Genomic DNA, 27,707 nt, shown 5'->3' on the forward strand with positions numbered 1-27,707 from the left:
AAAAGACCTGGAGACAGAGGCACAAGCTTGGGTCTAAATCAGCAATTGAAAAGTCTTCTTTGAGAACTGTCTTTGTGCCAGACACTGTTTTAGACGGCTGTGCTACCACAGCAGACAAAACACACTAAAGTTCTCGGGTCCCCATGGGGCTTATTTCCATAGAAATGGTAAGTGAAGATCTGCAACAAGTAGGCCTCCTTACCCAGACAGGGCGGCGACAGAAAAGAACTGAGCTAAGAATACTGGGAAGCACTAGAAAGTAAACGATGTGCCGAAGAAAGGAATCTGGAAAATAGACTGATGGCCCTGAAAACTGCCAGATTCAAGATGGAATGGGGGCGACTGGGTCAGGGCAGGGCCCCGTGTGGGACGGAGAGAGAGCTAAGGCAGGGTGGTCTTAGGATTCGGGAGTCCTGAATGCTTGAATGCCACTGGAAAGAGCCTGGTGGGGAGAATGGGTGCAGATACAGGAGCTGGTGCTAGAGCAGAAGGTTAATTTGGAGCAGAAGTAGGGAGGTGCAGAGTAAGACAGGAGGCAGGAGGCAAGCCCCACCCACTGCACTAGAACACGGGAAAGGGGAGAGGATGTGTGGATGCAGAAAGTTTGCAAGACGTTGGAGAAGTGCTTATCTGACAGCACCTGTTCCCACTATTGGGGACAAGGTTATCTGCCTACAGTAAATGAGAGTGGAGTGGAAGTCTGAGAAAAATGGACAAGGTTGAAAGACACCATGGTGAATGGGGAGAGCAAGCTGAGAAGCCAAGGGGAGCTGCTGGGAGGCACTGGGTTGGGAGCCTCACTGGCCGGTCGGATGAATGAAGGGCAATGAACTGAGGAATAGCAGTGTTTAAACAATGGATTTGAGTCAGTAGAATGTTGCTGGCAGTCAATGCCGAGGGCTCTTGTGTCAAGTAACTGGGGCTCAAATCCCCAGTCTGAGCTTCTCAGGTGTGTGCACCACACAAGTCACGGTAAGTGAGTGGAGCAAGGCGCAGATTAAATGAAAAAGGGAACTTGTTATATAAAAACTGTTGGGCCAGGTGTGGTGGCTCACATCTGCAATCCCAGCACCTTGAGAGGCCGAGGTAGGCAGATTACCTGAGCTCAGGAGTTCGAGACCTGCCTGACCAACATGGTGAAACCCCATCTCTAGTAAAACTACAAAACTTAGCTGGGCATGGTGGTGCCCACCTGTAGTCCCAGCTACTCGGGAGGCTGAGGCATGAGGACCTTTAGAACCCAGGAGGCAGAGGTTGCAGTGAGCCGAGATTGCACCACTGCACTCCAGACTGGGTGACCGAGTGAGGCTCCGTCTCCAAAAACAAAACAAACAAAACAAAAAAGCAAACTGTTGAAGCTAAGAGCCACTTGCAGTTCGGTGATCACTTGGACATATATTTTTAAATTTCTAAAATAAAAAGAAAAGACAAATCCTCCAGAGCCCCTATTACTCAGATGACACCCAATCTTGCAGAGCACAGCCATTCCTGGTCACATTAAGCTACTTGACCTTTCCCACCAGGCACCAACTGTGCCCTGTGGGGGTGTGCTTGTACGCGTGCATGCTCTTCCCTCAGCCTTGGGGACACCCCTCATCACCTCCATCATCACAACTGTTGATGGCCTTGTGCTGGCCCCTCCTCCCAGAGTGGAGAACACCCCTGGAAATCCTCTGTGATGCTGCCCAGCCTTCCTGTCTGGTCGCCCATGTTAACCAGAGCCAACCCACCATGCCTTGAATGCAGCTTCAGTCCCCTGGGCATCCTCTCCTCTGGCCAACCATTCTGTAATGCTCCCCAGTGTGGCTGCCTCGCCTGCCAGAAGCCTCCTGACTCAGGCTGGACCGATACAGCCTTGTCTTGCACTTCCCAGGCCTCTCATTTCCCGTGACCCTGCGGTTCTGCTCAGACCTGGAACTGCACCACCCTGCTGAGGGTTTCGGCAGGGGCTTGGGAAACTGTGCTGCATAATTTGAGTTTAGTTCAACAGGCTGACTTCACCTCACATTTAGCTGCTGTCTTGAGTTTTTCCTTTCTGTTCCCTGCTTCTGGAGATTCCAGTTGAACAAACCATGCTGGGGTTTAAGAGTGGGAAAGCTGGGGGGTGAAGGGGCAAATGCCCCTCCCCCTGGCTGGTTCAGAAGCTCATCTTTCCAGGAACTTGGGGCAGAAGCCACCTGGGTCCCCTGTAGGCCGTGAGCTCACACCTTCCTGTGCACCCAGTCAGCCACTGAAAATCAAATCTCGTCTCAGCTCTGGGCATTTCTCTGTAATGATTCTCAGCAGAAGAACGATAAACCTTACACAGGCCAGGAGGAGTGAAACCCAGTAGAAGAGAAGCCGGTTAAGTCAACCTTGTATTATTAAACGTTCTTATTTAGTAACTGCCGTCCTGGCCCTAACACCACTTCTTGCAGGCAGGGTCGCTGCTTATGTTTCTCTCAAACCCAGGCTGTTTGTTAGTGCAGAGGTTCCCTAGGCCGGCCTGCTCCAGCCGCCTGCACCCTGGTGTCCCTGCCTGGGAATGAGCTGTGCCCCCACTGAGCCCAGTCCTAAGGGGCACCCAGCCAGGGGCAGCAGAGCCCCTCCAGTGGCGGTGCCGCAGGGTACAGAAGGCGCACCACCTGCTGTCAGCTGAGGAGGAGGTATATTTGGAGACTTGGAAGGAGGTCAGGGGACAGGGGAGTGGGGGCGTTGGCTGTGCAGAAATGAACGGGGTGGGCTGCCGTGCTCAGGGCACACTGGTTCTGGACACAGTGAGATGTCCAGGAGATACTATGGTAGCAATCTCCACTTGTTTGGCAAAATATGTTAGGAAAATTACCCAAATGCCAAAGGGGAGGAAGAACCACCTCAGCGGCCAACTGTTTGTTTCTGAGAGAAAACACTATTTTAATTAGGACTAGCTTTAAGGCCTTTCATTCATATACACATCCAGTTAGATTTCAAACAGCAAAGAGGTAATCAAATCAGCTCATCTGGTCTGAAATTTTAACAGGACTGCTAAATGTTACAGAAAAATAACCCAGCGTTGACGTCCTCGGCACTGTGCATCCATGTGGCTGAAGGCTGGGCCTCCTGGGGTCCGCCTGCCCTGAGCAGCTGTGCACGCACCTGCCTACCCCACCTGCCTGGGATGGGCGTGGCCACAGGCACCCTTCCCAGAACCGCAACTCATGTTAGGTTTGGCACATAAATTTTATTTGACTTTCACATTGACACATTCAGGAAACCATTCTGAGAAAAGGAAGGTGGAGGTTGCCTTGAAGCAAAGCCTGGCTCCCTCCTCCACCCTGGGCTCAGGAGCACTGTACAGGCTCGGGCTGGCACACACCACAGGAAACTGTCCCGGGTCTCAGTGGCCCTCGCTGTGGATGGCATCTGAAACAGTCGCTGTGGCTCTCCCTGCACCAGGGCCTACGTCGTTGCCAGGAATCGGCGCTGCTGGAGGCTACCTGGGCCCCAGGTTTTATTGCTGGTGAACTTGGTCACCCACCTTCCAGTCACACGGTCCAGGATGGTGGCATGATCAGAATGGCTCTGGTGGTGCCCATTTTGCTGAGATGAAAAGAATCGATATGTGTAAACTACACTGAATTCTGTGATGCTGGCAAGTTGCCCCTGCTAGTCTTCAGCTCCAAAGGGAGAGCTCCCTGGAGGAGACAGCTGGAGGCTCACTGCTGACCACCCAGGCAAGGCAAGTCAGAACTGATGTGCCCGAATCTAAAGTAGCCTGAGCTCCAAGCCTAACCAGCCCTCCCATTCCTGGGCCATGTCCCTTGTAAGGCCCCCAAAGACATCCCCTTCTCAGGTAGAAAAAGCCTCCCCTCAATTCACTTTTTAAAATCGTATTTCTTGTGCCAAATGAAGTGGGCGCCTGGCAGACAGGTTCAGAAGTATGGACGAGCATTACACGGGTTATGGATTCTGAAGAGATGGACCCCTGGACACCACACCACCCTCTGGCCATCGATGAGTGTCCACAAGAACAAAACAGTCACAGAAAGAATGCTTTGCCTCTACAATCACAGCAGCACCAAAACGAAGGCCAGAGGTGTCGTTTTACGCCTCAGATCTGATGCTGCACGAGTCTCTGATTTTGGCAGTCTCCTTGCTTCTCTGTCCCTCCTCAGAGTGCTGGGTGCTGTTCCTGTGACCCACCAGTGACAGGTGAGGCCAACCCCGACTGGCCAGGAGAGCCTCGGGGGCATCCCCTTTCTTGTCACCTGAGGGAAATGGCTCCTAAGCCTGTGTAATGCTTCCTCCCTGCTGGGCTCTCAAACTTTTCTACCCTCTGAGGTGCGCAAAGGCCAGCGACATCCTAACGACGATGGCAGGGGTGGGGGCAGGTTCTCAGAGCATCTTACATCCAAACTAAGTCCTAACAGTCGGGGTCTTGTGTCATATGCTGAGGCACTCACAGGCACATGGGAGACCTCAGGCATCCTAAAAGGAGGGATGTGGTGGAGGAAGGGTCATTTCTGGGCTCAGATCTCCACCTGGTTAGCCCTAGGACTAACAAAGATATCTGCATAGGTCTTATGCATTAGTTTAGCAAAAAATCTGGTTTCTGGTACCCAAAGAGCTTAAAGTCCCCTTCGAAACGTGCATATAGGCGTCGGATGTCTCGTTTGCTGATGCCCAGGAAATAGTGTTCCACCTTGGTTCTGTTATACACGGTAATGCCTGGAGGAATGGTCGGGTATGACACCAGGTGGTCAATGCCGGCTTCTTTTAAGATGTATGGAGCATCATCCTCCAGGGTCTCATGGTGTCCAATCACACTGTACATTATCTCACAGGGAGCGCAGAGCTCTACATACGTCACCCAGTGAATGATGTGGTCCCCAAACTGAAGGTCTAGCCATCTGTGGTTCGGATCGCCCAGGTAGCGCACAAAATCTTCAAATTGGATCCCTCGGGTCTCTGTTCGGTTCCTCCTGTATTTTCTGATGATGCCAGGGGCAATCTCATGCCTGTACCAAGGCTCAAACCGAGGATTGTGAACAAATTTATCCTTAAATGCAGAAATGAGCCTTTCGAAGGGATCTCTTACAATAAAAAACTTGAAGTATGTTTTCAATCTGAGGAAAAAAATGAACAAGAGGTTAACCTGCCGCCACGGGAGGTCACAGCAGAGAGAGATGGCGGGAGAGGGAGGAGTGACAGGAGCGCAGCACTGTGTATGGACCCCTCACGGGCCGCGCCTGCTGGGAACGCATTCCACGTGTCTCTTACTTAATCTACTTCAAGATCCTGAGGATGAATCCTATTAGCCCACTTTGCAGGTGAGGAAATGGAGGCTTGGAAAACCTTACCTGTCCAAGGCCACAGTTCTCATTTAATCTATGTTCTGTTTTACTTGAATGATTCAAAACTTCAAGAACGTTTACAAATTTTGCTCCTGGGCAGGAAATCATAAGGGCAGGAGCTATGAATGCGTCAGGAAAAAAAGTTACGTTAAGGGCATATTTTTAAAAATTCAATTTAAATTTGCCAGGGGAAGAGGGGCAAGAGATAATGGAGTGCCAGGCTTCACGCTCCAGTGGGCAGGAGCAGGTCTAGGGGAGCTGCCAGCGGGCAGCAGCAGATCATGGTCCTGGGGAGCGGGGCGGCAGGAGTGACAAGGACGAAGACGATGACAACAGTGACATCACGGAGCACGGCCTGCTTACGACAGGCCAGAAACTGCTTTCTGTGCTTTGCGCATCTTCACTCTCTGAGTCTCACAAAAGCCCCACGAGTGCTCAGGGTGACAGCAGGACAGTCTTCACCAGGAACATCTATGGTAAGTGTCATAAAGGTAGGCAGGTGCCATGTAAGGCAGGTAGGTGTCATGCAAGGCAGGTGGCTGCAGAGCCAGGAGGCAAACTCCAGCTGGTGACCTGACATCAGCTGCTGCTTCTCATCCTTACTCCTTTTCAGCCTTGCTCTCCCGGGCCACCTGAGAACTACTACTCAAGAACTTTCTCATTTATTAGCTAAGGACTCCATCCTTTTTTTTTCTGCCCAGGCTAGAGTGCATTGGCAAGATCTTGGCTCACTGTAACCTCTGCCGCCCGGATTTAAGTGATTCTCCTGCCTCAGCCTCCCGAGTACCTGGGACTACAGGTGTGCGCCACCATGCCCAGCTAATTCTGTTGTCTTTTTAAAAATAGAGACAGGGTTTTACCATGTCGGTTACACTGGTCTTGAACTCCTGACCTCAAATGATCCACCCGCCTCTGCCTCCCAAAGTGCTGGTATTACAGGCATGAGCCACCATGCCCAGCCTGGACTCCACCCTCGCTGTGATCAGGGGTTGTGTCTCTCTGCCCTGCCCATGCTGGGTACAGCCCACACCATCACTCCAGGTGCAGCCCCCATGGCAGGGGGCACAATGCCTCTGGGAGAACGAAATACTCAGGTCACTGCAATCCAAATCTTTTTCCTAAGAAGAAAAGATCATATTCAGCAAGCCGTCTATAAAGCTTTAGGAAAGCAGAACAAAGTTGGCTGCTCATTTCTATTAATAAAATTACATATCCTTCATGTTAGTGGACTGTGTGACCGTAAGGCTGGAAATTCTCAGAAGTGACTGGGAGTTCAGAGTCACCAAATGCGGGGTGTAGCTGCTCAGCTGCCACTCACCGATGCAAACCCATAGCCCTGTGTGGTCCTGAGATCAATCTGGCAAGTACAGAACTGAGCCTGGGGTTTTTCCCAAATTTCTTCTCAGGTTTACAAAAACTCCCCCCTTCCCTTTGAGGAAGCTGTTCTCACCGCTTCTGAATTTCTGCATCACTGAAGGAAGAGAGCCGAGGCAGGCCGTTCTTCTCGTGGTCATGCACCACATTTTCAGGGATCTCCTCAATGGAAGGAAAGGCTCCTGGGATGTAAACAGAAGGAAAGGCATGTTGGCTGCTCTGGTGCACCCCTTAGAGAAGGGCATGTCCTTACCTTGGCCCCCATGCTTCCCTGGAGTGTGCAACAAGCCCACCCCCAATATCCAAGTTTAGGTCTTTAAATTTCAACTGCTTCTGCCAGCAGGAAGAGAGAGTGAAGAAAAGCTTCTGGGAATCCATAAGCCAACCGGAGGAAACTGATGATTTCTGGGAGGAAGCAGGAGGGAGCAGGAGTAGAAATGTTGGCAGTGCCTACCCCTGGCAATGGACCTAACTGGGCTAAATCTACCATTAGAGGAAGATCGCTGAATGCAAACAGAATTCCTAACACCAGCAACACTCACTCTACTCTGAGACTGGGGGAAAATGCCAGAGAAGCAGGACTTTGGAACATCGTGCTGAGATGCCTGCAGCAGCTTCACAGCCCCATCCCATGGACAGGCTGAGCTTGCCCAGCACCTCATGCCCCTCAGCCCACAGTGGCTCTCAGGTACCCTTTCAGCATCCCAGGCTGGCACGGAGCAAAGACCATTTGATGCTGGAAAATTCTGGCTAAGCTGTGATACATCTAAGACGGAGTCAAAAGAGGACAAGGCGTGCTGAGAAGGCAGGGCAGTGCTAGCAGCCAGGGTGTGTCATCAGGGACCAGCGCTGGGTCCAGGCTGCTGAATGGAACTTGGGCAGGGGCCATCCTAGGGATGGTTGGCTGAGCAAGTGTTTTCATTCTTTTCTCAATGCAGACAAATGGAAATACACTGTCAGTATGCTGAGGAGGTTTTCTCCAAGCCTCTGCAAGCCTTAACATCCATCTTTGTGTTAATACTGTAGGGTTAAGATTGGAGTCCAGGCAGGGAAGAATCTTCCTGGGCCGTCTGAGCAGTGGACACAGCCTTGTCTGTTTTACTCCTTCCTCCCCTGAGTATTTAAGGCCCAGTCCAGAACTCTGTGCTACGTGCTATGGATGTCTGTAAACTAGGTGCGGGGGGAGCACTGCTCTCAAGGGAACGGCGACAGAACCAGCTCTGTGGGTTCACATATGGACATACTCACATACCTGTCCCTGTCCAGGTGTACTAGTGATGACCGAAACAGCCACGAGGACAACCCGCTTCTGTATTACATGACCCAGCAAGCCCACTCCCATTTCTATACTGTCCTCGTAAGTGGGTGTTTACTTCTTAAAGAATGCTGCGTCACACTGTGGTGGCTGATTTGTCAGCCTTTTGTATATTCCTTGTTTTCAATTTGATTTGCAGCCTCATTCTGCTTCTGAAAACCCAATATGCTATCCAATTACCAGGAAAGCACATTAATTATATGTGACAACCACAAGATGAGGTGCCGCTATTGTCTCTCCCAGTCAACCCATGTGAAGGCCAAAGAGTGGCCAGCAGGGACCTCCGACTCTGCGGGCAGCATCAGGAGTGGTAGGCAGGGCATGGAGCCCCAGGGCCACCCACCCATGGTACCCCAAAATCTGATTCCTGATCCAGGAATCCCACTGCTGTTGACTGTAACTATCTCCTGTCTGAAGCTAAATTTCATAGGCAGAACCCATAATTATCAGGATTGGTTCAGACTAATTGGAATTTAAATAAATAAACATGTCTAAAAAGAGTAGTCAGTAATCAAAACTGCAGTGTATGAGGTCACTTTGCGATGATCTCATTTGCTCCCTAGCAAACATTCAGCTTTCCTGAAGCAAGCTGACTCAATCCTCTGAACACAGACGCTTAGTGTGAAATGGGGTACAATTTCTTCCTGCCCACTGGCACAGAATGCTTGGACTGCCGGTAAAGAGGCACTGGGCTCCGGGATGGGGCTCCCCTCCCAGGCTCTATGGTGTGGGCCCTTCTCACTGCAGAGGGGGCGACAGTGAGGCTTCCTGGTGGCTCAGTGAGGGTGGGGCCCTGGCGGACGTGGGACAGAGTGGGTGACTATAACCACTGACACAGGGAACCTGAAGAGAAGAAGTGGGGAGGTCCTAGGGGTGGACAAGGCGCCTGAAGTGGGGATCTGCTGTCACAGGTGAGGAGAGCTAGACTGTGGCTATGTCCCTTTGAAAAGAATCGGTGTCTAAAAGAGCCCCACTAACTTAGAAGGCACAACACTAACAGGAAACAACAAAAGCAGGCTTGTCTGGAGGGCCACCAGTCCTTTCAGGAGAAACCAGCCCTCCTGTGACTCCTCCCTACCGTCCTCCCCAGCCTCCACAGCGCCGGCCATCGAGACCCTTCCCAGACGGACATTCAGCGGCCCCGCACGCACCGTTTAGAACGATCAGCACTTTCTTCCACTGGGTGTTGCCCACTTTCGGAGTCTGGCAGAAAAGAATCTTGTGCTTGTCACAGACAAATATTCGGTCCAGGACAAACTTGGAGACAGGAGTATGCGAGAGATTCTTTAGGGCCTCATCCCTGCAGACGTTTCTGATGAGTTCCAGGCGTTCCATGTAGACCAGGGGCTGAATGGGCCGGCTGTCTGGAAGCGCCTTCCCAGTTGGCTGCAAGTGACATGGAGCAGAAGAGGCCCAGGACCATTAAAGAAGGCAGGACTGAGTCAAGCACAGCCACTCCTGCTGGCCTATCCCTTCCTTCCTCTTTTCCTTCCCTTTCTACAGGTGACATCCACTGCCCCCAGCCCCCTCCAGAGGCCTCCCTCTGGGCTTCTCCACCAGCCTGATCGGCGGGGTGGGCAACAAAAATGAATGCAAGCTTGGTTCCTCGGACGTCTTTGGAGAAATGTTTGACTTTAAAAAACAAAATAAGGCCAGGCGCAGTGGCTCATGTCTGTAACCCCAGTACTTTGGGAGGCCAAAGTCAGGGTATCATGAGGTCAGGAGTTCGAGACCAGCCTGGCCAACATAGTAACACCCTGTCTCTACTAAAAATACAAAAAATAGCTGGGTGTGGTGGTGCATGCCTGTAATACCAGCTACTGGGGAGGCTGAGGCAGGAGAATCACCTGAACCTGGGAGGTGGAGACTGCAGTGAGTCAAGATTGTACCACTGTACTCCAGCCTGGGCAAAAGAGCAAGACTCTGTCTTGGGGAAAAAAAAAAAATTAAAAACAAAAACAAGAAGTTTGGAGTCCTCTGGATAGGGGGAAAAAAAGATGAAAAAGCTCAAATTCTACATGCTGGTCGATTCTTCACAGGGCCACTTTAGAACCTAAGAGAATATCTGTAACGTGCGAGGCCTTGTGTGTACGTGGGTTGGAGGGGCAGACGGAGATGAACCAGCACACACAGAAGTTGTTCAGGGACCCCCTGTCCTTGGTGAGTTAAAATCCCCTTGCTGCTCACACCTACTTGTTCCCCGGGGGCATCCTGAGGGCATTCCAGAATAGCAGGGCTGTTTCCCCCAACCCCATTCCATTAGCCCCCCTCTAGCTGTGGCCCTGTTTCTTAGCATTGTGATTAAAGGCTTCCGCTGCTACATCTATTTCTTACAGCCACACAGAACTTCCCAAGATTTGAAAGCAGATGATCCTTCCAAATAATTGTATTGAATGGACCCAAATGTCCTTGTTAAATCTTTTAAAAAGCACTAGGCTTGCCAGGAAATCCATTTATAGGGTAGTTTAAAAACCTGTCGTCCCAGGGGACTGTGTCAGTTACAAAATGGGAAGGACGTAAGCCTTCTAGAACACACTAGAACCAGGACCCTGGAACTATCAGGATGACAAAGTTTCCCCCCTCGGCATCCCCCCACCCAGCTCTTTCTTCGGGGATCTACTGTAAATACACTTGCTTACACTCATGACCTCTGGCTAGGATGCTTTCAACCTCGTGTGTTTAAGTGAATTTCCTGGGATTCCCTGGTGGCGGGAAGAATGTCCTGGGGTTCCTGACTGCCTGCTTTCTGAGATGAAGACACTGAGGAAGTGAGAGAGGCCCCTTCGCAGAATGGCCTCTGTTCCTCCCTATGGGGCATCAGCGGCTGCCCGCTTCCTGGGCTCTCCACCCACCACGGAAAACCAGCAGCCATGCCAGGCACTCTCCTCGCTCTTACAAGAATGGATCTCATTTGACCTCATTTCCTCATCCATCCCACCTTTTGCTCACTTATCCCAAAAGAGTCTGCCTTCTCCTCCCTCTGTTCCAAACCGAACCCCGATCATGGATAGCACTCAAGAGCAGCATGTCAGGGGAGAGCACCTCCCAGCAAATTTCCTTTAGAAAATGCAGAGAAAACTGCACTTTTAGATACTGCTTTTAAGCAAAGCATTAAAGACGAAGAAAAAAAATCTTCTTCTAAGAGATGAGGTCTCGTTCTGCCACCCAGGGTGGAGTGCAGTTGCACGATCATGGCTCACTATAACCTCCAACTCCTAGGCTCAAGTGATTCTCCCATCTCAGCCTCCCAAGTAGCTGGGATTACAGGCACACACCACCATAACCAGCTAATTTTTGTATGTTTTGTAGAGATGAGGTCTCGGTATATTGCCCAGGCTGGTCTCGAACTCCTGGGCTCAATCGATTTTAATGCTTTAGCCTACCAAAGTGCTGGGATTACAGGCATGAGCCACCATGCCCAGCCAAAAAAAAAAGATTTCTTGTTCAATTGTGTCTCTGAACTAGCATTTTCTTTTTTCCCTTTGCAAATATACAAAACCGATTTAAAGATAGATATTATTTTCTATTTTCCAGCCAAACATTCAGCTACCTCATGCACAAAATAAACTTTTAAAGGTGAGCTACAGAACCTGATCATGTTGATAAATCACTTTTCTTGTGAGAAAACACACGCTGAGTTTTAGTGTCACCTAAGGACACGTGGCCTCAAGGAGTGCTGACATCCCCTCTGACATCCCCCACTACCCTCACCTCGCATCTGAGTCTCATGAATATGAATGGGCCAGGTGGGAAAGAGAAGGGCACAGAGGGCACTGAGTTCAAAGCCCAGGCCCACTACTCGCTATCCAGGGGATACTGATCCAGTGAGCACAGTTCCTTGAGCCTTATATTTCCCAAATGCAAACTGAGAATAAAAATACACCTAAGCTGGGGATTGAGACCATGCCGGCCAACATGGGGAAACCCCATCTCTACTAAAAAATACTAAAAATTAGCTGGGCATGGTGGCATGCACCTGTAATCCCAGCTGCTTGGGAGGCTAAGGCATGAGAATCACTTGAAACTGGGAGGCAGAGGTTGCAGTGAGCCAAAATTGTGCCACTGCACTAGAGCCTGGTGACAGAGGGAGACCCTGTCTCAAAATAAATAAATAAAACACACACACACACACACACACACACCCCCCAGAGGGTGGCTCGGAAGACCAGTGAGATTGAAACCCAGTAAAGTACTCTGCAAACTGTACAGCACATTCAGGTGCAGTCTTTTTATCTGCAATGACTCCTGCAGGCTGGCAATCTCTCCGGAAGTGCCCTCCACCTGAAGACGGGGAGAGAGAGCACCAGGATGACCACCCTCTTCCTCACAGGGTGTGGAATTCTCATGGGAACCTTGTTGTGACACTTTGCCAAAGGCTTACCCTACCTTTGTTTTTATCCATCTAACTTTGATTTCCTATTTAATCCATCCTATTAAAGCCACTCTCCTATTTTCCATAGTTTTTTGGTCTCGTTTCTGTAGCCCGTCCAAATTCTTTTCTTACCCTGGGTTGCCTCAACCTAAAAGCAAAACATCTAGGCTGTCTCAGAGTTCTGCAGACTTGACCTCCATTCCATCAATGTCCTACGAGACGTAACCTCCAGCGGCATTCTACTCTGACTGGTGTATGCTTTCTATGCTTACTAAGTTCTAATTTATCGTCCTTACACTGTGAACCATGGATAGGAGCTGTCCCCATCTCTACGGCTTGATTCTGGGCTTACAAATATTTTTAGGGCTTGCTGTACCCATTTCATTCCTTTTGGCACAACTGCAACTTCAACCCTCCAGATCCAGAATGGGGCTTAGGAAGTGACAGGCCTTCCAGAGTGCACCGGTCATTCCAGCTGGGGAATGACTAGAAACTTCACACAAGAAGTCTGCAGAGAAAGCCACGGAGCCAGAATGCCAAGGCAGGTGAGGGCTGGGTGGAAGTCAGCAGCCTTGAGCTCTGCCAGGAACCCCATGGGACCACAGAGGATCTGCCTTTTTCCTAGGCTCAGTTCTCTCATCCATACAATTTGGAGGCTGAATTAGTTGCTCTGCTGTCCAGGGCCCCCTTTCATTCTAAAACCCCAGGGCTGAATGAGATGTCTTCTCCCACTCCCAGTTTCCTCCTGACCCTGCCCAATACCCTCGGCTCCCCAGGTGAGGCTCCTGTTCAGCTGGTCAGGAACGTGGCACAACCAATAGTGACAGAGGAGCCCTGATGCACAGAGCTGTGAGGAGCACAAAAATAGATATGACCTGTGCCTTCCTCAAATGGAAATTAACAAAGTGAACTAAACATGGCGAAGTAACACAAGGAATGGCTGTAACGCGGACGTGATGACAAGTGGAACCAGCCACAAAGAAGAGCTCGGAGGGGAAGGCCAGCTCTCCGCGACAGGGGTGCCGTGTCCGAGGGGACAAGGACCTGGCTGTGCCTACCTTCAGTTCCTCAGGAATGTGCTTCTCTTCTGGCAACTTCCCCACTTCCGGCATGGTTGTTAGGAACAGAAACTCCTGTTTGGCACTGTACACTGGAAGACAGAGAGGTTAAATGTCTTCTTTAAAAGGAAAAGGCACACAGCTGGAAGGGACAGACAGAGGCCCCCAGAAATAGAAGCTCTCAAAGACACCTGAATGCCTCTTGACAAAGCCACAAAAGCCATTCAACGGAGGAGGGCGGTCTGTCCAACAAAAGGTGCTAGAGCACCTGGACATCCACACACAGAACGAACCTCGATCCAAACCTCACACCTTATTCAACAAGGAACTGAGTGGATCACAGACCTGAATGTGAAACATAAAACCACAGATCTTTTCAAAAAACAGTCACGAAGAAAATCTGCACTGTGAAAGCCCATTTGAAAAGGAGGAAAAGACAAGCTCTAGGCAGGGAAAAACTATCTGACCAAGGACTCGTACCTAACATTTGTAAAGAACACCCTCAAAACTCAACAATTAAAAAGCCAACCAACCCAACTAGAAAACAGGTAAGACACACCCAGACATTTCACTGGAGCGGATCCACAGATGGCAAATAAACACATGCAAAGATGGTCAAGGCTGCAGAGACCTTTATATCACAGGCTCTGCCCTCAAGCAGCTCAGAACCGAGTTGATGGGCTGCCACGGAAAGCAGATGGGATGAGGAAGTCAGCCAGGAGAGAGGAAAAACCAGCACCTACAAACACAAACCAGGTCCACAAGGTGTCATTTTGAGTCTCACCTTATGATTCCATCACATTCCCATGGCTGAGGGGGACTGATTTCCCATGAGAAAGTCTAGTTACAACACCTGATCCTAGTTCAACAGGACACTGAAATTTGTTAACTGAGGATAAATCATTGTCAGAAATATCACTGGCTCCACTGCTGAGCTGAACAGAAACTGTAACACCAAAAAAAGTAAATGTTGCTTTAAGCAGCAACTCAAGACAACCATGCTCTTCCTAGGGGCTCCAGTGGCAGGAGAAACCGGGAAAGTTCTGAGGCCGGCCGCATTTCCCAGAGGACAGAGCTGAAAAGAGCAGCTAGGAGTGCTGATGCCAAGCCTTCTCCAAGCCATTCCCAGGAAATGGAACTCCCCACTGAGGACACTATTGCGTCTGATATTTCCTCCTTGTGACACTTCACAATGGGCTTCTAGTTCATAATCAAAAACACCATGAATGTGTGTGAAATAAACTCCAACATGGGAGAAATCTTTTATGGCCACGAGCTTACAAACCCCTTTGGGTTTCCTGTGCTGCCCAAGATCCAGGCTCTGGGACACACTCTCTAAAGCACAGTGCTGGAGGGGAAGGCTCCAGGCGAGACGCCCGCACCACCCCAGCCCGGGGTGCCTCTGCAGGGGCGGGCTCTGAGTGTTACTGCTCTTGATGCTTGAGCCCGGCTCCCTCGTGCACTGGCAAGACACCTGCGTGTCAGCTTGCGTCCTGCATCGAGAACTCAGCCGGCGGACATCCACCTTCAGGATTCTAACCAGGTACTTTGGGACAATTAGATAGCATCCCACGTGACTGAAGCAGGCTGGGTAGTGCTGTGGTGGCCACCCCAACTGCAGAGGGCCCATGACAGAGGATTCTTGCTGAGTTCACTGCATACCCTGTGGTCAACAGCATCCTCACCACCAGCACCCCCGCCTTTGGGTCGGGGCAGCGATCCCATCTCAGTGACCCAGCACCCACACACCACACCACATCTCACAGGGCAGGGGAAGCGCCCCCTTCCACTCGCCTTAAGGCAGCCAGCTGGAAGGATCTGGCAGGCAGTATTAAGGACAGCTGCAGAGCTCCTCTGCTGGTGTAAAATCCAAAAGCCCTTCGTCTTTCTTCATAGATTTTATCTTCTAACGCTCCCTACTATTCCTTTTCTCCTCTTCACAAAACCCTGTTCCATGCCTATGCTTTGCTTTTTTTCTAACCAGGCCCACCTCTGCTTAGCTTCCAGATCAGTGTCTACACTGAAAACACTCAGCACGAAACTTGATATATCAAAGGAGAATGGGACCTCATTTATCAGATGCTGCTGGGAAACAAGGTGTTCTTTAGAGGCCACTGTGCTAGATAATAGTAAAACACAAAGGCACACATTTTATTTAACTATTATTGATGGAAGTCTGCTAAAATGTATTACATATACTCCTTTTTTAAGAAAAATAAGCCATAAACAATTTAATCTCATGCCCTGCCTTTTGACTGCCTTCTGTACCGGGAGATGACATTTAGGAGAATGCCAAGTAACACCTATTTCTTACTCTCAGCAGCTGTTTCTCTTCAATTCTCCAGCTAGGATCTACACCTGCGCTTCTCAATTTGTCCCCACGCCCAAGGATTCTCCTTCTCTGAGTCTCAAGCAGCAGCAGGTTTGCAAAGTCCCACAGGTGATTCTGAAGTGCTGCGGGGATGAGAACCACGGCTCTAGGGCTTTAGGAGGGAACTCTCAGTGGCATGTCACTGTGCTGAAGCTGCCATGGAAATGTTCAAACTGTCAAACTGAAATCATTGTCTCACATTCCAACAACCCTTCAAGAATCGACCCTTTCTCTGCTGACCGAACCCTGAGTCCCGGGTGTGAGCTGTCATGCTGACACCTGCCCAGATACTTGCAGGTGTAATACCATTCCTGAGGCTGTGCAGACCTCACAGGTTTCTCTCAAGGGCTCCTGGAGGATGAGATGGGACATGTGATGACCGCCAATCAGGGCCCAACAACTGTCACAGGGAGAACCACCAGGTGGACTAATTTCAGGGTGTCCCTCTTTTCCCTGCAGACCTTCCTCCTAATCTTGCTGTCCCTCTCCAGATAGGGTGAGCCAGAGAGAGGATGGGGAAGGAGTTATAGGGCACTGTGCAGTCCTTGACACAGCCAGGGGCATGCCTGGGAGCTCTGTGGGGTGGAGCAGGGGCCCATTCCCCAGTCACACAGATAGCACAGGTCAGTGAAGCCTCCAGAAGAACTGCTGGCACAGAGGCATCTCTAACTGCCCCTTCCCAAGGCTACCATCGGCAGGAGGACACACAAAGCATAGTGCAAAGTAAAGATGCTGTGCCCACCATGTTCCCCAGTATCTCCCCATCAGCCTGATGGGCTGGGCCAATCCACGGCTGGATATGAGGACTTCAATGACTCCATGTGTCTGGCCTTCTCATGCCTGGCCACTGAATGAAGTGGCCTCGGGGCTGGAGGGCAAATCACACACCTCCTTGCACATACACAGCACTCCACAGACCACGGAGCATCTCACCATGCTCAGGGCAATCATGGGCAGTGCTAGGGCAGGCCGGGTGTCCATTTGGTGGAAGAATCATTGTGGTGCAGATAAGCAAAAGACAACAGCACAAAGTAGAATCAGCGTTCTGAGACCCAATTTGGCGCTCTTACCCATCCTCATCTGAATGCCTATGTTCAGTAAAGAAGAGCTAAGAAACCCTCTAAGACAACCTGAAGACATACATTTAAATGACCCCCCTCCACTGTACACAGGGTGACCTTCAAACATGTGGCCACCACATGGGCATGCCGAGCAGTCAAGGCTGTATCTCTCATGATGACATGAGGCAGAGAGAACTCCCAAACTGTGAGCCTGAGAGGCACCGTGCTGCAAGGCATAAGGCCGCTGTGCTACTGGGAGGCAGCCCTGCTCCTTGCTCCTCAGGCACTACCCAGGCCTCAGCCACAAAGAGCAACTTCCTTCCTCCAGAGGGGATGCTTGAAAAGACCCTCCAGCCCCTCCCACCCCACCTCCCCTCACACCTCTGTAACATGAAGGGCTGGAGGCCACGACTTCCGAGGTTCCTGCTGGCATGAAAGTCCTTTGACTCTGTGACAGAAGTCACCTGTGCATGTACCTAGGAAAAGTGTTGCAGCAAGGTTTGAATTAGCCAAAATTCATTCCACCACGAAGCATACCTACCATCCGGGTCTTTAAAGGTCAACGTGATGAACTTGCTAGCCACCATGAACATGAAAATCACCCAAAAGCATGCGGCCAACAGAAGCCACTGGTGGTGCATGTTGTCACACTGCAGCCATTCACTGACTCTTCCTGGAAAACACAAGCGAGATGCCCCTGCTGCTTACAAACACATCAACTCAACAAAGAGGAACGAAGACAGCAGATGAGTTCAGTCAGTAAGAATCAGCACAAATATTTCCAGTTTTTCCCACTGCTATAACAGATAGACTGACTTGGCATTTAACTTAACGTTTCATATTTAATTAATGATATTAAATGATGGATTTAATAATAAAATCACATTTAGAACACCCTAATGGAGAGATGTGATAATGAGAGAAGACCGCCTCTGTTGTGTTCTCGGAACACATTTGCCCCCTGACTCCTGTTGGGGCCTGGCTAAGGTCCCAATGAGCTCCCACGACAGCCTGCCAAGGACTAGGCCTTAGCTGAGGGTCATTCATAGGAGGCAGAAGCCATGCTGGGGCAATTAGGAGCTGGCTGTGTTTAAAATTTAGATTGGCTGACAAGATGTAGCCACACCTAGAGAAGCTCTAAAAAAGGAAAGGAATGAACACTCACGCTTCTCACCTCTGCCCACTCACCAGCAAGGGCCTGGGCAGAACACTGAGGGGGGTGTTTTTCATGCTATCACAGCCTGGGAGCAACACGGGGCACGTCAGTCCTCAGCCTGGCACAGAAGCCACACTCTCCTGCAGGGAGCACAGAAAGAACCAGGAAGTCACTGTCAGTTCTTGGCAGGTGACACAAGGATGTGTGTTTCATTTCATCTTTAACACAGTGCTTCTTCAAGCCAAAGCGCTTCACGAACAGACCCGACCCTGGGCTGAGCTGGTTCCCACCAGCTGACTGAGGCCATCCTTTACTTCTTCGTGGAGGGAGAAGTGGTCCCCTCAACACGGTGCTGATGGCAAATAATTTCCTAACCCCGTGTAGATCTGAGCTCCATGAAGACCCAGGTAAATCACTCTCCTCCTTGTTTCAACATTTACATCCTAGAATCTCACTGGAACCAGGCATCTGAAATGCAAATACCCTCCATGACACACCCACCATGTGGTTACCCGGCCACACCTGAATATAGCCTGCAGTGGGGAGCTCACCACCTGCCAAGCCACCTGGGCCTTTTCCAAATGGCTCCTGAGCCACCCTCAGGTGCCATGTAAAAGACTTAGTGTGTTATATAACTTCCTGGCTCCTTCACTGAACATGCCTAGTCCAACATTTTTTCCCAGTCAGTCACGTCCTGGCATTCGGTGTATAGATCCAATATCGCATGTCTTGTTCCAAAGGATCTAATTTTGTGAACTATATATATCAGTAGTGTACATTACCATGCAATGTAAAAAGATCTACATATAAACAATGCAACCAACTATCCAAGTGTTACACCAACTAAAATTACCCCCAATAAACCTTGAACAGTGAAAAAAAAAAAAAAAAAAAAAAAAAAAAAAAAAAAAAAAGACTTAGTGTGTTTCCTGGGGTCACCAATAGGGTTGCCTGATTAGACAAATAAAAATACAGCACATCCCCCAAGTTAAGATTAAATTTAAGATAAACAATATGTAACTTTTTTAGTATAACCCAAATATTACATGAGACATACTTATACTCCCCTCCAAAAGCGGTATTTTGTGCCCACATACTAGGCCTAGTGTGCTTCCTAGGTTCCCCAAGTCGGGTTGGACAAATAAAAATACAGGATACCCAGTTAGGTTTAATTTCAGTTAATCTTTAGTATAAAGTATGTCCTAAATATTGCATGGGATATACTTATACTAAAAAAACAAAACAAAACCTATGTGTTGTTTTCTGAACTTCAGATTTAACCGAGTGTGTTGAGAAACATTAAGTTTTCCCTGCCCTCATGGCTCCTTTGTGGAGGATATCTTTTAGTTTGTAATCAGTGGTAGGCAGGTAATAGCTGCCTACTTGGTAGAATCTTGAGTTATGTGTAAATATAAACCACCTGTGTATTAATGAGAATCACTTGTTTAAGAGCAAATAAATACGTGGATGAACGTCTGCTCAGGGCCTTCAGTCTGGAGAGCTATCAGCCCTGCAGGCTCTCAGGGTGCTGGTCCTCTGGATAGATCCACTCTGTTGTACTATCTGTGTGTCTGCCTCTCAAATACCTTCAGCACCCTTGGGTGAGGGTCTCCTGACCTAGCTGGTTCTCGATAGGAGCGTACTGTGGTTTATCAGCACCACCGCCCAGCAGGGGGCATGCCAAATTCCTTGGAAGCCAGCTGTCCTGTCTCCTGGCTTCTGCCACTACTTGTCAGAGCAGCACAAAGTAAAGAGCCCCAGATTTGGTTCAAATCCCTGCTCACACCCGTTAGCTCTGTGACTCCGCAAGTCACTTAACCTCTCTAAACTTCAATGTCCCATCTCTAACAGAAGGCCCTCCTCCTCCCAGGGTGCCCATGAGGATTAAATGTAGACAAAAACCAGACAAAAAACCAGTACCTGCCTGGCCTTATTGCAGACCCCCAGTAATCATAAACTGACCAAACCCTTGGCATTCTCTGTGATTTTCCAGCTTAATCTACACCCTTCTCAGTGTGGTCTGCCCCAAGAAGAGAGAAAAAAACAAGACACACTCTCATTCCAGCAACAGCTAACTTTCCTTATAGAAGTTACTTCAGGAGGCAGGCTGCCCAATCCTCTCCGAGGGTCTCCAGTCTTTTTCAAGTATGAAGCCCCCTTTCAACCTCAGAATATTTCTCTAATCTCCACAAGCAGTTCCATATTTAATATCCATTAACTGAGACTACAAAACAACCAAATGCTACAAGGACTTCAGTATTGCTTGTAAACAAAATGATATAAACCACAGCATGTATATACATTCGGATACACTTACTATTTAAAACACATTGACTGGGGGGTTAGGAAATCATGCTAAAGTCCAAAATACATTTTCATTTTCAATAAAACGCTATGCTGAAAGGCAGGCCAATTACATAGATCCATATCCAAAGTGTCAAGATATACCAGTAAACAAAAAAGACACGCTGCAGGATGGAATGTTTCATCCCATTTGTTATAAAAATCATGTATGTGTAAAATATATACGATTACACACACATACAAACATACATATATGCAATACATAAAATAAAATCATGAGAGGATGGAAAGAGGTCTTTTTGTACTTTATACAATTCATATTTAAAATATTTTCAATAAGCATTTTTTTTGAGGCAGGGTCTCTCTCTGTCACCCAGGCTGGATGGAGTACAGTGGTGAGATCTTGGCTCACTGCAACCTCCGCACCCTGGGTTCAAGCAATTCTCCCGCCTCAACCTCTCAAGTGGGTGGGATTACAGACATGTGCCCCCACGCCCAGCTAAGTTTTGTATTTTTAGTAGAGATGGGGTTTCACCATGTTGGCCAGGCTGGTCTTGAACTCCTGACCTCAAGTGATCCACCTGCCTTGGCCTCCCAAAGTGCTGGGATTACTGGAGTGAGCCACCGCACCCGGCCTAGTTAAAAATTTAGAAAACTGGCACTTGTTCTGCAAGTCACACCCTACATGAGCCAATCAGAACCGGTGAGACTACAGCCCGGTCCTCTCTCAAAACACCTCCTTCCCCCAGGTCCAATATCTCTACAGTTTACAAAATACAGTGCTCAAATGTGAGTAGTGTGTATGTGCGTACACATTTAAGGACAAAATAACCTAAAAATAATGACTTCAAGCTCATTATTCATTATCCATATCCAGTGTATTCATTCATCCTGTAAAACAGCTGCCAACGATAGGACCCTGCATCCCTAACCAAACACATACACAGATCTTGTCCTTACGGAGCTTGTTGTCTAACAGGCCCACAGGAAGGAAAGAATCTATCTGAGGAGAGGTTCTTGATGAAGTGAGAGGCACAAGGTGCTGTGGGGAGAAGAAAAAAGGGGATGTATCTTGGGCAGAGCAGCCCAGGCCAGCAGTTACCTAAGGTGAAGGGCGGGGTTCCAGGCCAAGGGAACAGCCCCTGAGTAACTAAAGGCAGGCTCATGTGGCTGGAGTTCCAGGGCACAGGCAGAGGCAGATGCAGGCCAGACAATATGGGGCCATCCAGAGCAATTATGGTCTTTTCCTTGCAAGCAATGGGAGCTCCTGAAGAGAGTGTTACATGAAGACAGGTGGTGATGTCATGACCTGATTTAAATTTTGAAACAATTTCTTCGGCAGCAGAGTCAAAGGTGCAAAAAGCAAATGTCCACTCAACAACTGCCTGGTCTCAAGGTCATTTTCATTCATGGAGGAGGGAGAATTCTAATCAGGCACAAGCAACCCCAGCTAGGTGCTCCACACCCCATCATCTCTGGCTCTGGCTCTAGAAGCCAGCAGATGAGCTAGAAGGATCCACATTACCTGGTGTGATGGGTTTTGAGCGGTGTGCCCAGCTAAGTGTGGTGTCATTTGCTTCGCAATTACATGGGTTCTGAATCTAGACATCTACGTGATGGTGTCTGGCTTTATGTCCAGGGCAGTGGATCACAGCCCTGGCTGGACACCTGAGAAACTTTGAAGAAACTGAGTGACACCCTGGCCCCAAGAACACCCCAGCCAAGACAACACAAATATCTGGAGGTGGTACCTAGGCATTTTTTTAAAAGCTCTGTTCGTGACTCTAATGAGCAGCTGGGAGTGAGAACTGCTGGTCCAGGACCTCAGCCCTTTTACATTTTAATGCCCACATGAATCCCCCTGGGGATCTTGTTAAAATGCAGACTCTAGGCATTCTGGCAAAAATGCCATTCTCCCACCAACTCCTTCCATCTTAAGAAGGAAAATTGGCAGCAAAAAAGCATCTAATCAACGAGAGTCTATTGATGCTCTGAATTACGAGCATTCCAAATACACAGTTAAGAGGTTTAATTAGAATCTAGGACCTTCCATCACTGCCTTCAGCTTCCTCTCCTTTCCAGCTCCCCCATCTACGGGTAACTGGACTCTGTAAAATTAGGCTTTGTCTGACTTTGGAAAACAACACAAAACTCTGCCTCCCCCCCTTTTTTTTTTAAAGAGAGGCATTCCAAATTCACTTTGCCCCAGCTCTTCTAAGACTGCCCCATTTTCTGCACTGTTTCCTTGAATACCGAAGTTCGCATGGGGTTTGCCTCCTGTCTGAGGATGGCACCGCCAAGGCTCACTATTTCTGTCTATAAGAGGACTGGGGCCTGACATGAAGAGTACTTCCTCAGGGCTCTGCCAGGGGCTGCTGCTCTCCCTATAGCCAGGTGACAAATGGCCTTTAAAAAGCCTGACATTAGTAGGCCGGGCATAGTGGCTCATGCCTGTAATCCCAGCACTTTGGGAGGCCGAGGTGGGCGGATTACCTGAGGTCAGAAGTTCGAGACCAGCCTGGCCAACATGGAGACACCCCCCACCACTGCCCAGAACCATCACTAAAAAAAAAAAAAAAAAAAAAAAAAGCCTGATATTTTCTGTAATTAACTCCCCTTTGCTCAAGGAGCCAACTCCCAAAGTGCCTGTTGAGCTAATGGTGGGAGTGAACCCGAGCTCCACCAACCCCCCCATCCCCGCACACCCTCCAGTCATGGCGCAGGCCCTGAACAGAGCCTCCCTAACCCCTGGAATCTGCACATCCATCTTCAGAACTTTCCTACTTCCAGTCATTCAATGGGATTTTCACGAGTCAAGATGTCAGGATCTGAAACTAAGCCAGAGGGTTTGGTTCCTCAATTCAACCCACAAGGCCAAATTGGCAGCTGAAGAACTAAAGGCCTGATGGGGAAAGCAGGGTCAGGGAAGGAAGAATCTACAAGAAGCCCTAATCTTCCCCCTTCCCCACTTCTAAAATAAAAGAAAAACAGCACACATTTTACATGTTTGTAATTACTAACAATGGAAATGCTACTATTACCATCTCTTGATGCAAATCCTTCCTCCCCTGCATTTTGAAAAGGAAACTTGTGAATTCATTTTGCTCAGCTGCCAATACCATTCCTGCCAGCAGCTTTTCCCCAAGTCTGAGTTGTCATCCAGAAGCACAGCGCCTTTCTTACACTACTGACAAGTTTGCCTCCCACCTGCCAGGCCCCACTTCTAATACACGTATTCACTTATTAAAGGTTCTGAAAAGCCTCATGGTAAATAAGCCCACTTCACTGTTTAACCAGCCTTTTTCCAGATGTTCTTTCATTCAGCAATATTTACCAAAGTCCTCCTCCAAGCCGGGGCTGTTCTACGCCCTGGGGAGACAGCAACACACATTCCCTGCTCTCACAGTGCGTCTTTTTAACAGATAATCATGGGCCATAAACAAATCAAGTAATCAATGTATAGGATCAAGCCAGGTGACAGGTGCAGTGGCTAATCAACAAGGGCATGGGCAGGATGTTGAGAAAAGGCAGGACACAGTGTGGGAGCAAGCCATGCAGACCTCTGGGCAAAGACTGCGGTCTAGGTCCCAGAATTCCAAAAGTGGCAAGAAGGCCGGTATTCCCCACGCAGAGCGGGCAAGCTGGGACAGGAGTGGGTCAGATAAGGAGGCCTGTCTATGGCCCTTTACTGACACCACCACTTCATACACACACCGGGGATCACGTCTCCAGGGCTCAACTTTTAAAACACACCCAGACTCTAGAAGCTTCACACAGAAAACAACCTGGCAATGTACAAGGAACCGGTAACCTTTCAGGAGAACGATAGAAGAAATGGGAACTAGACAGACCAGGGCTGCAGCAACAGGGACATTTCACCGTCACCCTGAGCATGTTCTGAACTGCAACGCATGACCCTACCAATAGAATCACTAAATTACAACTTCACAATGCAGAGTGTCTATAAAGTTCTCTGCATGCCACTGAGATTTTCAAATTCATCATAAAGGCTTCTCTCAATCTGCATTCAGAAATTTCCTTTGTTTTCTCTGTTGTCATACTTATGATTTACTGCCTTGGAATGATTAACCATCCTTAGGAGAATGAAAACATATTCCTAACTGTCCAGTGAGAAATATATCAGCACTTAAGACAGATTTTCATGAGCAATAATAATAATAATACACAGCAAACACCTGGTATGGGGCTCACTGTGTGCTATGCATAGTTCTCAGCAGGTACTAACTCATGTAATTCCAGCCTCAGAGCATGCACCTATTATCATATTTAAGGAAACGTTTCTAAGCACACATTTACATAGACCTAATCAACAGTTTAAAATCTGCACAGGCAAGAAAAAAGGCAGTAACAATACTGAATGGCATGCTCAAGTAACTGGTGAGCTCACATTCTCCTTCACGTACCTTCTGTGGCCTGGGGCTCACATTTCCTTGCTGTTTCCCCGAACTGAGGTTCTTGGTTCCTCATCACTGGATAAGAAAACTAAAAAAAAAAAAAAAAAAAAAAAAAAAAAGAAAAGAAAATTACAAGATCAACTTACTTAACACAACTTGGTTTATACTTGAGAAATAGTTAATCACGTTGATGATTCAAATATATTTGGTAGAATGCGTCTCCTACAGAGACAGGTTATATTTGGATTTCTTGGTGAATGAATATTCTAAATGTACCAAAATCACTAGCTGTTTAAAAGACTCCTCCATGTAACTTAGTGTGAAAAAGGAATCATTTTTTTGTAGCAAAAATAATCAAATCCAATTATGCCTGTTTCACATATTTGAAATAGGTAAAAGATTCCTATATAAAATAATCAATTCTTCCAATGCAAAATGTTCTCTGGATTTTGTATTCCTTACACCTTCAGCACCTGGGAAATTCTAGCCAAATATCATATCATAAATAACTGGAAACAAGCCAAATTCATGGAATTAAAGAGATCATGGATTTAGGAGAGCTAGCAAAATAAGCATACAACTCAGTTAACATACAGTACCGCCCCAGCTGACTGGGACACATGCAGCACGGTCTATCTCTGCTTCCTTTTAAGAGCTCAATGCTAAAATTAAAAGCAATTTCCCATTATGTCGATAGAAAGATTAAGCTTTACATACAGTCATTCATCACTTAACAACAGGGATACTTTCTGAGAAATGTGTCGTTTGGTGATGTTCTTCTGCAAACATCAGAGTGTCCTCATACACACCTAGGCTATATGGAATAGTCTACTGCTCCTGCGATACTAGCCTGTACTGCTGGTACTGTACCGAATACTGTAAGCATCTGTAATACAACAGTAAGTATCTGTGTATCTAAAATTAGACAAGGCAGAGTAAAAATAAGGTAGTATAGTCTTATCGGACCACTGTTGCATATGTGGTCCATCATTGTCAGAAACATCATATACGGCATTTGATGGTCCTCACATCCAGGTTTTCCAGGCATGTATGAAAAAAAAAAAAAGAACTCCTGAGTTTCTGCAATCTCTAAGGTCCTGCAATCACCTCTCTCCCGTTTCTATTCCTGGCTCTCTCTCACATTTTTATTGGATAAACTCCTCAAACATTGAAAAATGATCTGACTATAACTGCAAGTTGCCTGTGATATTTACAAATTATTTCCTTTCCTTTCTCGGTTTCCCAAGCACTCCGATTTTCATTCCAACAAAGGAATGCATTTTCCGCTCAGGTATTTCTTTGAGATTGTATTCTTCAGGGTCAAGAAAAATTCTGAATTCAGAATTCCAATTCTGAGCCAAGATGGACTAAACTCTAATTCTAATGGGGAGGGAAGGGCAAAGACCACTTCTCTCTGTGTCTTTTCTTTTGAACCCAGTCACTGAAGAGTGAAGGAGGAGATGGTTGGTGATCAGGGTGCCAGAGCTAAACTGAGCTGCCTAATTTTAACAGCGTCTGAGACATTTCTCACTCTGGCAGTTTAAACTGAGCAATGAAATAACCCAACTCCATGGCCCAAAGCCCCAGACTCTACTTTTCAGACGACATGAATGAATGAATGAATGAATGAATAAATAAATATTTTTAAAAAACAAAACGCCTTTATGACAGTCCTGCTGCTGGGCTAACCAGAACCTGGCTGCAATGCTTTTCATTCACTGCCCAGCCCTTTCCTGCCCCAGACGTGGAAAGCAAAAATGACTGTTTTTGGAAAACCTGGTTCACCTTCCAAGCCAGAAGTACAGAACTGCATGCCTCAACCTCCAACTTCACCAGGCCTCCTAATAGTGAAGATCAAAGGCTCAGGGCATCCCCGAGCCCCTCAGCAGGGAACGTGCATTCCCACCCCTGCTTCCCCTCGCACCGGGGCTGCACATGCTCCTTCTGCCCTGCCCTCCTCTGCATGCTCCTTGGACCCGAGCGGAACCCTTTCTTCCTCTCTCCATCGCCAATTACAAACGCAAATTCTCAGCCAAGGATGAAAGAAGTAAATTGTAGGCTCGCCCAAGTATCAATATTTCCTCGTCTCACAGCATCCCGCACAAGGACGCCTTCTTATTGCATAATTAACGCGAGGAAGGCTCCTCGCGCTACTCCCGCGAACTGGGGAGGTCTTCAAGTCGCCAAAACACACCGGGATGTGGCTCGCCAGGACAAAACCCCCGGTTCTCCGGTGTTTCTGCGCGCCCCGCGGCGAGGGCATGGGCCCGGGCGCTGAAATCCACCCGCCTGCGCGTCCCCGAGCTCACCCTGCTGGAGCGGCGCCAGTTCGGGTCCCCAGGCTCCTCCCCTGGCCCAGGGGCGCAGCGCGGCTCAGGCCTTGCCGGGCCTGTGGGCGAAGTGCTCGGGTCCCGACGTCCCGAGAGCACGGGAGGGCCGCCCTGCCTTGCCCCGAGGCCTCCGCGTCGCAGCCCGCCGGGTCCCGGGATGTGGTGGCGGCGGCGGCGACGGCGGCGTGAGGAAAGAAGACGGCCCGCGCGCGAGACTGGCTCTGGGGGCCAGGCCGCCGCCGCCCCACGCGGCCCCCGCGCGCCTGCCGGGCCGTGCGCGCCACCTGCCCGCGCCGCCTGCCCGCGCGCGTCCCCGCCGCCGTCCCTGGCCGTGCGCGCTCCGGCGGGCCGCGGGAAGTTGGGAGGGGCCCGGCTGGGGGACCCCAGGCCCGGATCCCGCGCCTCTCCTCCTGCCGCTGCAAAACCCGTCTTTCTGACCGAGACGTGTGGCCAGAAGTCTCTCCGGGCCTCCATCCAGGAAACAGGTTTGCTTTTGAGAACAAAAGAAATCCCAAACTTGGAAAAAGGCAAAAAGCAAACCAAAACAACAACAACCCCCCCAACACACACAAAAAAACCACCTTGGAAAAATGCAAAAAATAGATAAGTGATTTTTTTAAATCCTCAACTTGGAAAAAG

General features: G+C 48.9%; 1 protein-coding gene across 7 annotated transcripts; it reads right to left on the reverse strand.

Annotated features, from left to right (window-relative positions):
• Positions 1-3,181: 3,181 nt before the first annotated feature.
• On the reverse strand, positions 3,182-27,354 carry CHST10 (carbohydrate sulfotransferase 10). 7 transcript variants are annotated; one of them, XM_032255463.1, is made up of 8 exons: positions 27,048-27,221; positions 24,748-24,813; positions 18,052-18,159; positions 17,405-17,536; positions 13,432-13,523; positions 9,153-9,387; positions 6,763-6,868; positions 3,182-5,084 (listed from the first exon to the last, which is right to left on the reverse strand). In XM_032255463.1, the coding sequence occupies exons 4-8, from the start codon at positions 17,502-17,504 to the stop codon at positions 4,547-4,549; spliced, it is 1,071 nt and encodes a 356-aa protein (XP_032111354.1). In that variant the 5' UTR covers positions 17,505-17,536; positions 18,052-18,159; positions 24,748-24,813; positions 27,048-27,221; the 3' UTR covers positions 3,182-4,546. The 7 variants fall into 7 exon arrangements, with proteins under 7 accessions (XP_032111354.1, XP_032111355.1, XP_032111353.1 ...); XM_032255464.1 differs by having other exon boundaries at positions 18,038-18,159; XM_032255462.1 differs by having other exon boundaries at positions 18,029-18,159.
• Positions 27,355-27,707: the final 353 nt, after the last annotated feature.

The sequence above is a fragment of the Sapajus apella genome, unplaced genomic scaffold (assembly GCF_009761245.1).
Source record: "Sapajus apella isolate SASKATOON/1434 unplaced genomic scaffold, GSC_monkey_1.0 scaffold89, whole genome shotgun sequence".
Lineage (NCBI taxonomy): Eukaryota > Metazoa > Chordata > Mammalia > Primates > Cebidae > Sapajus > Sapajus apella.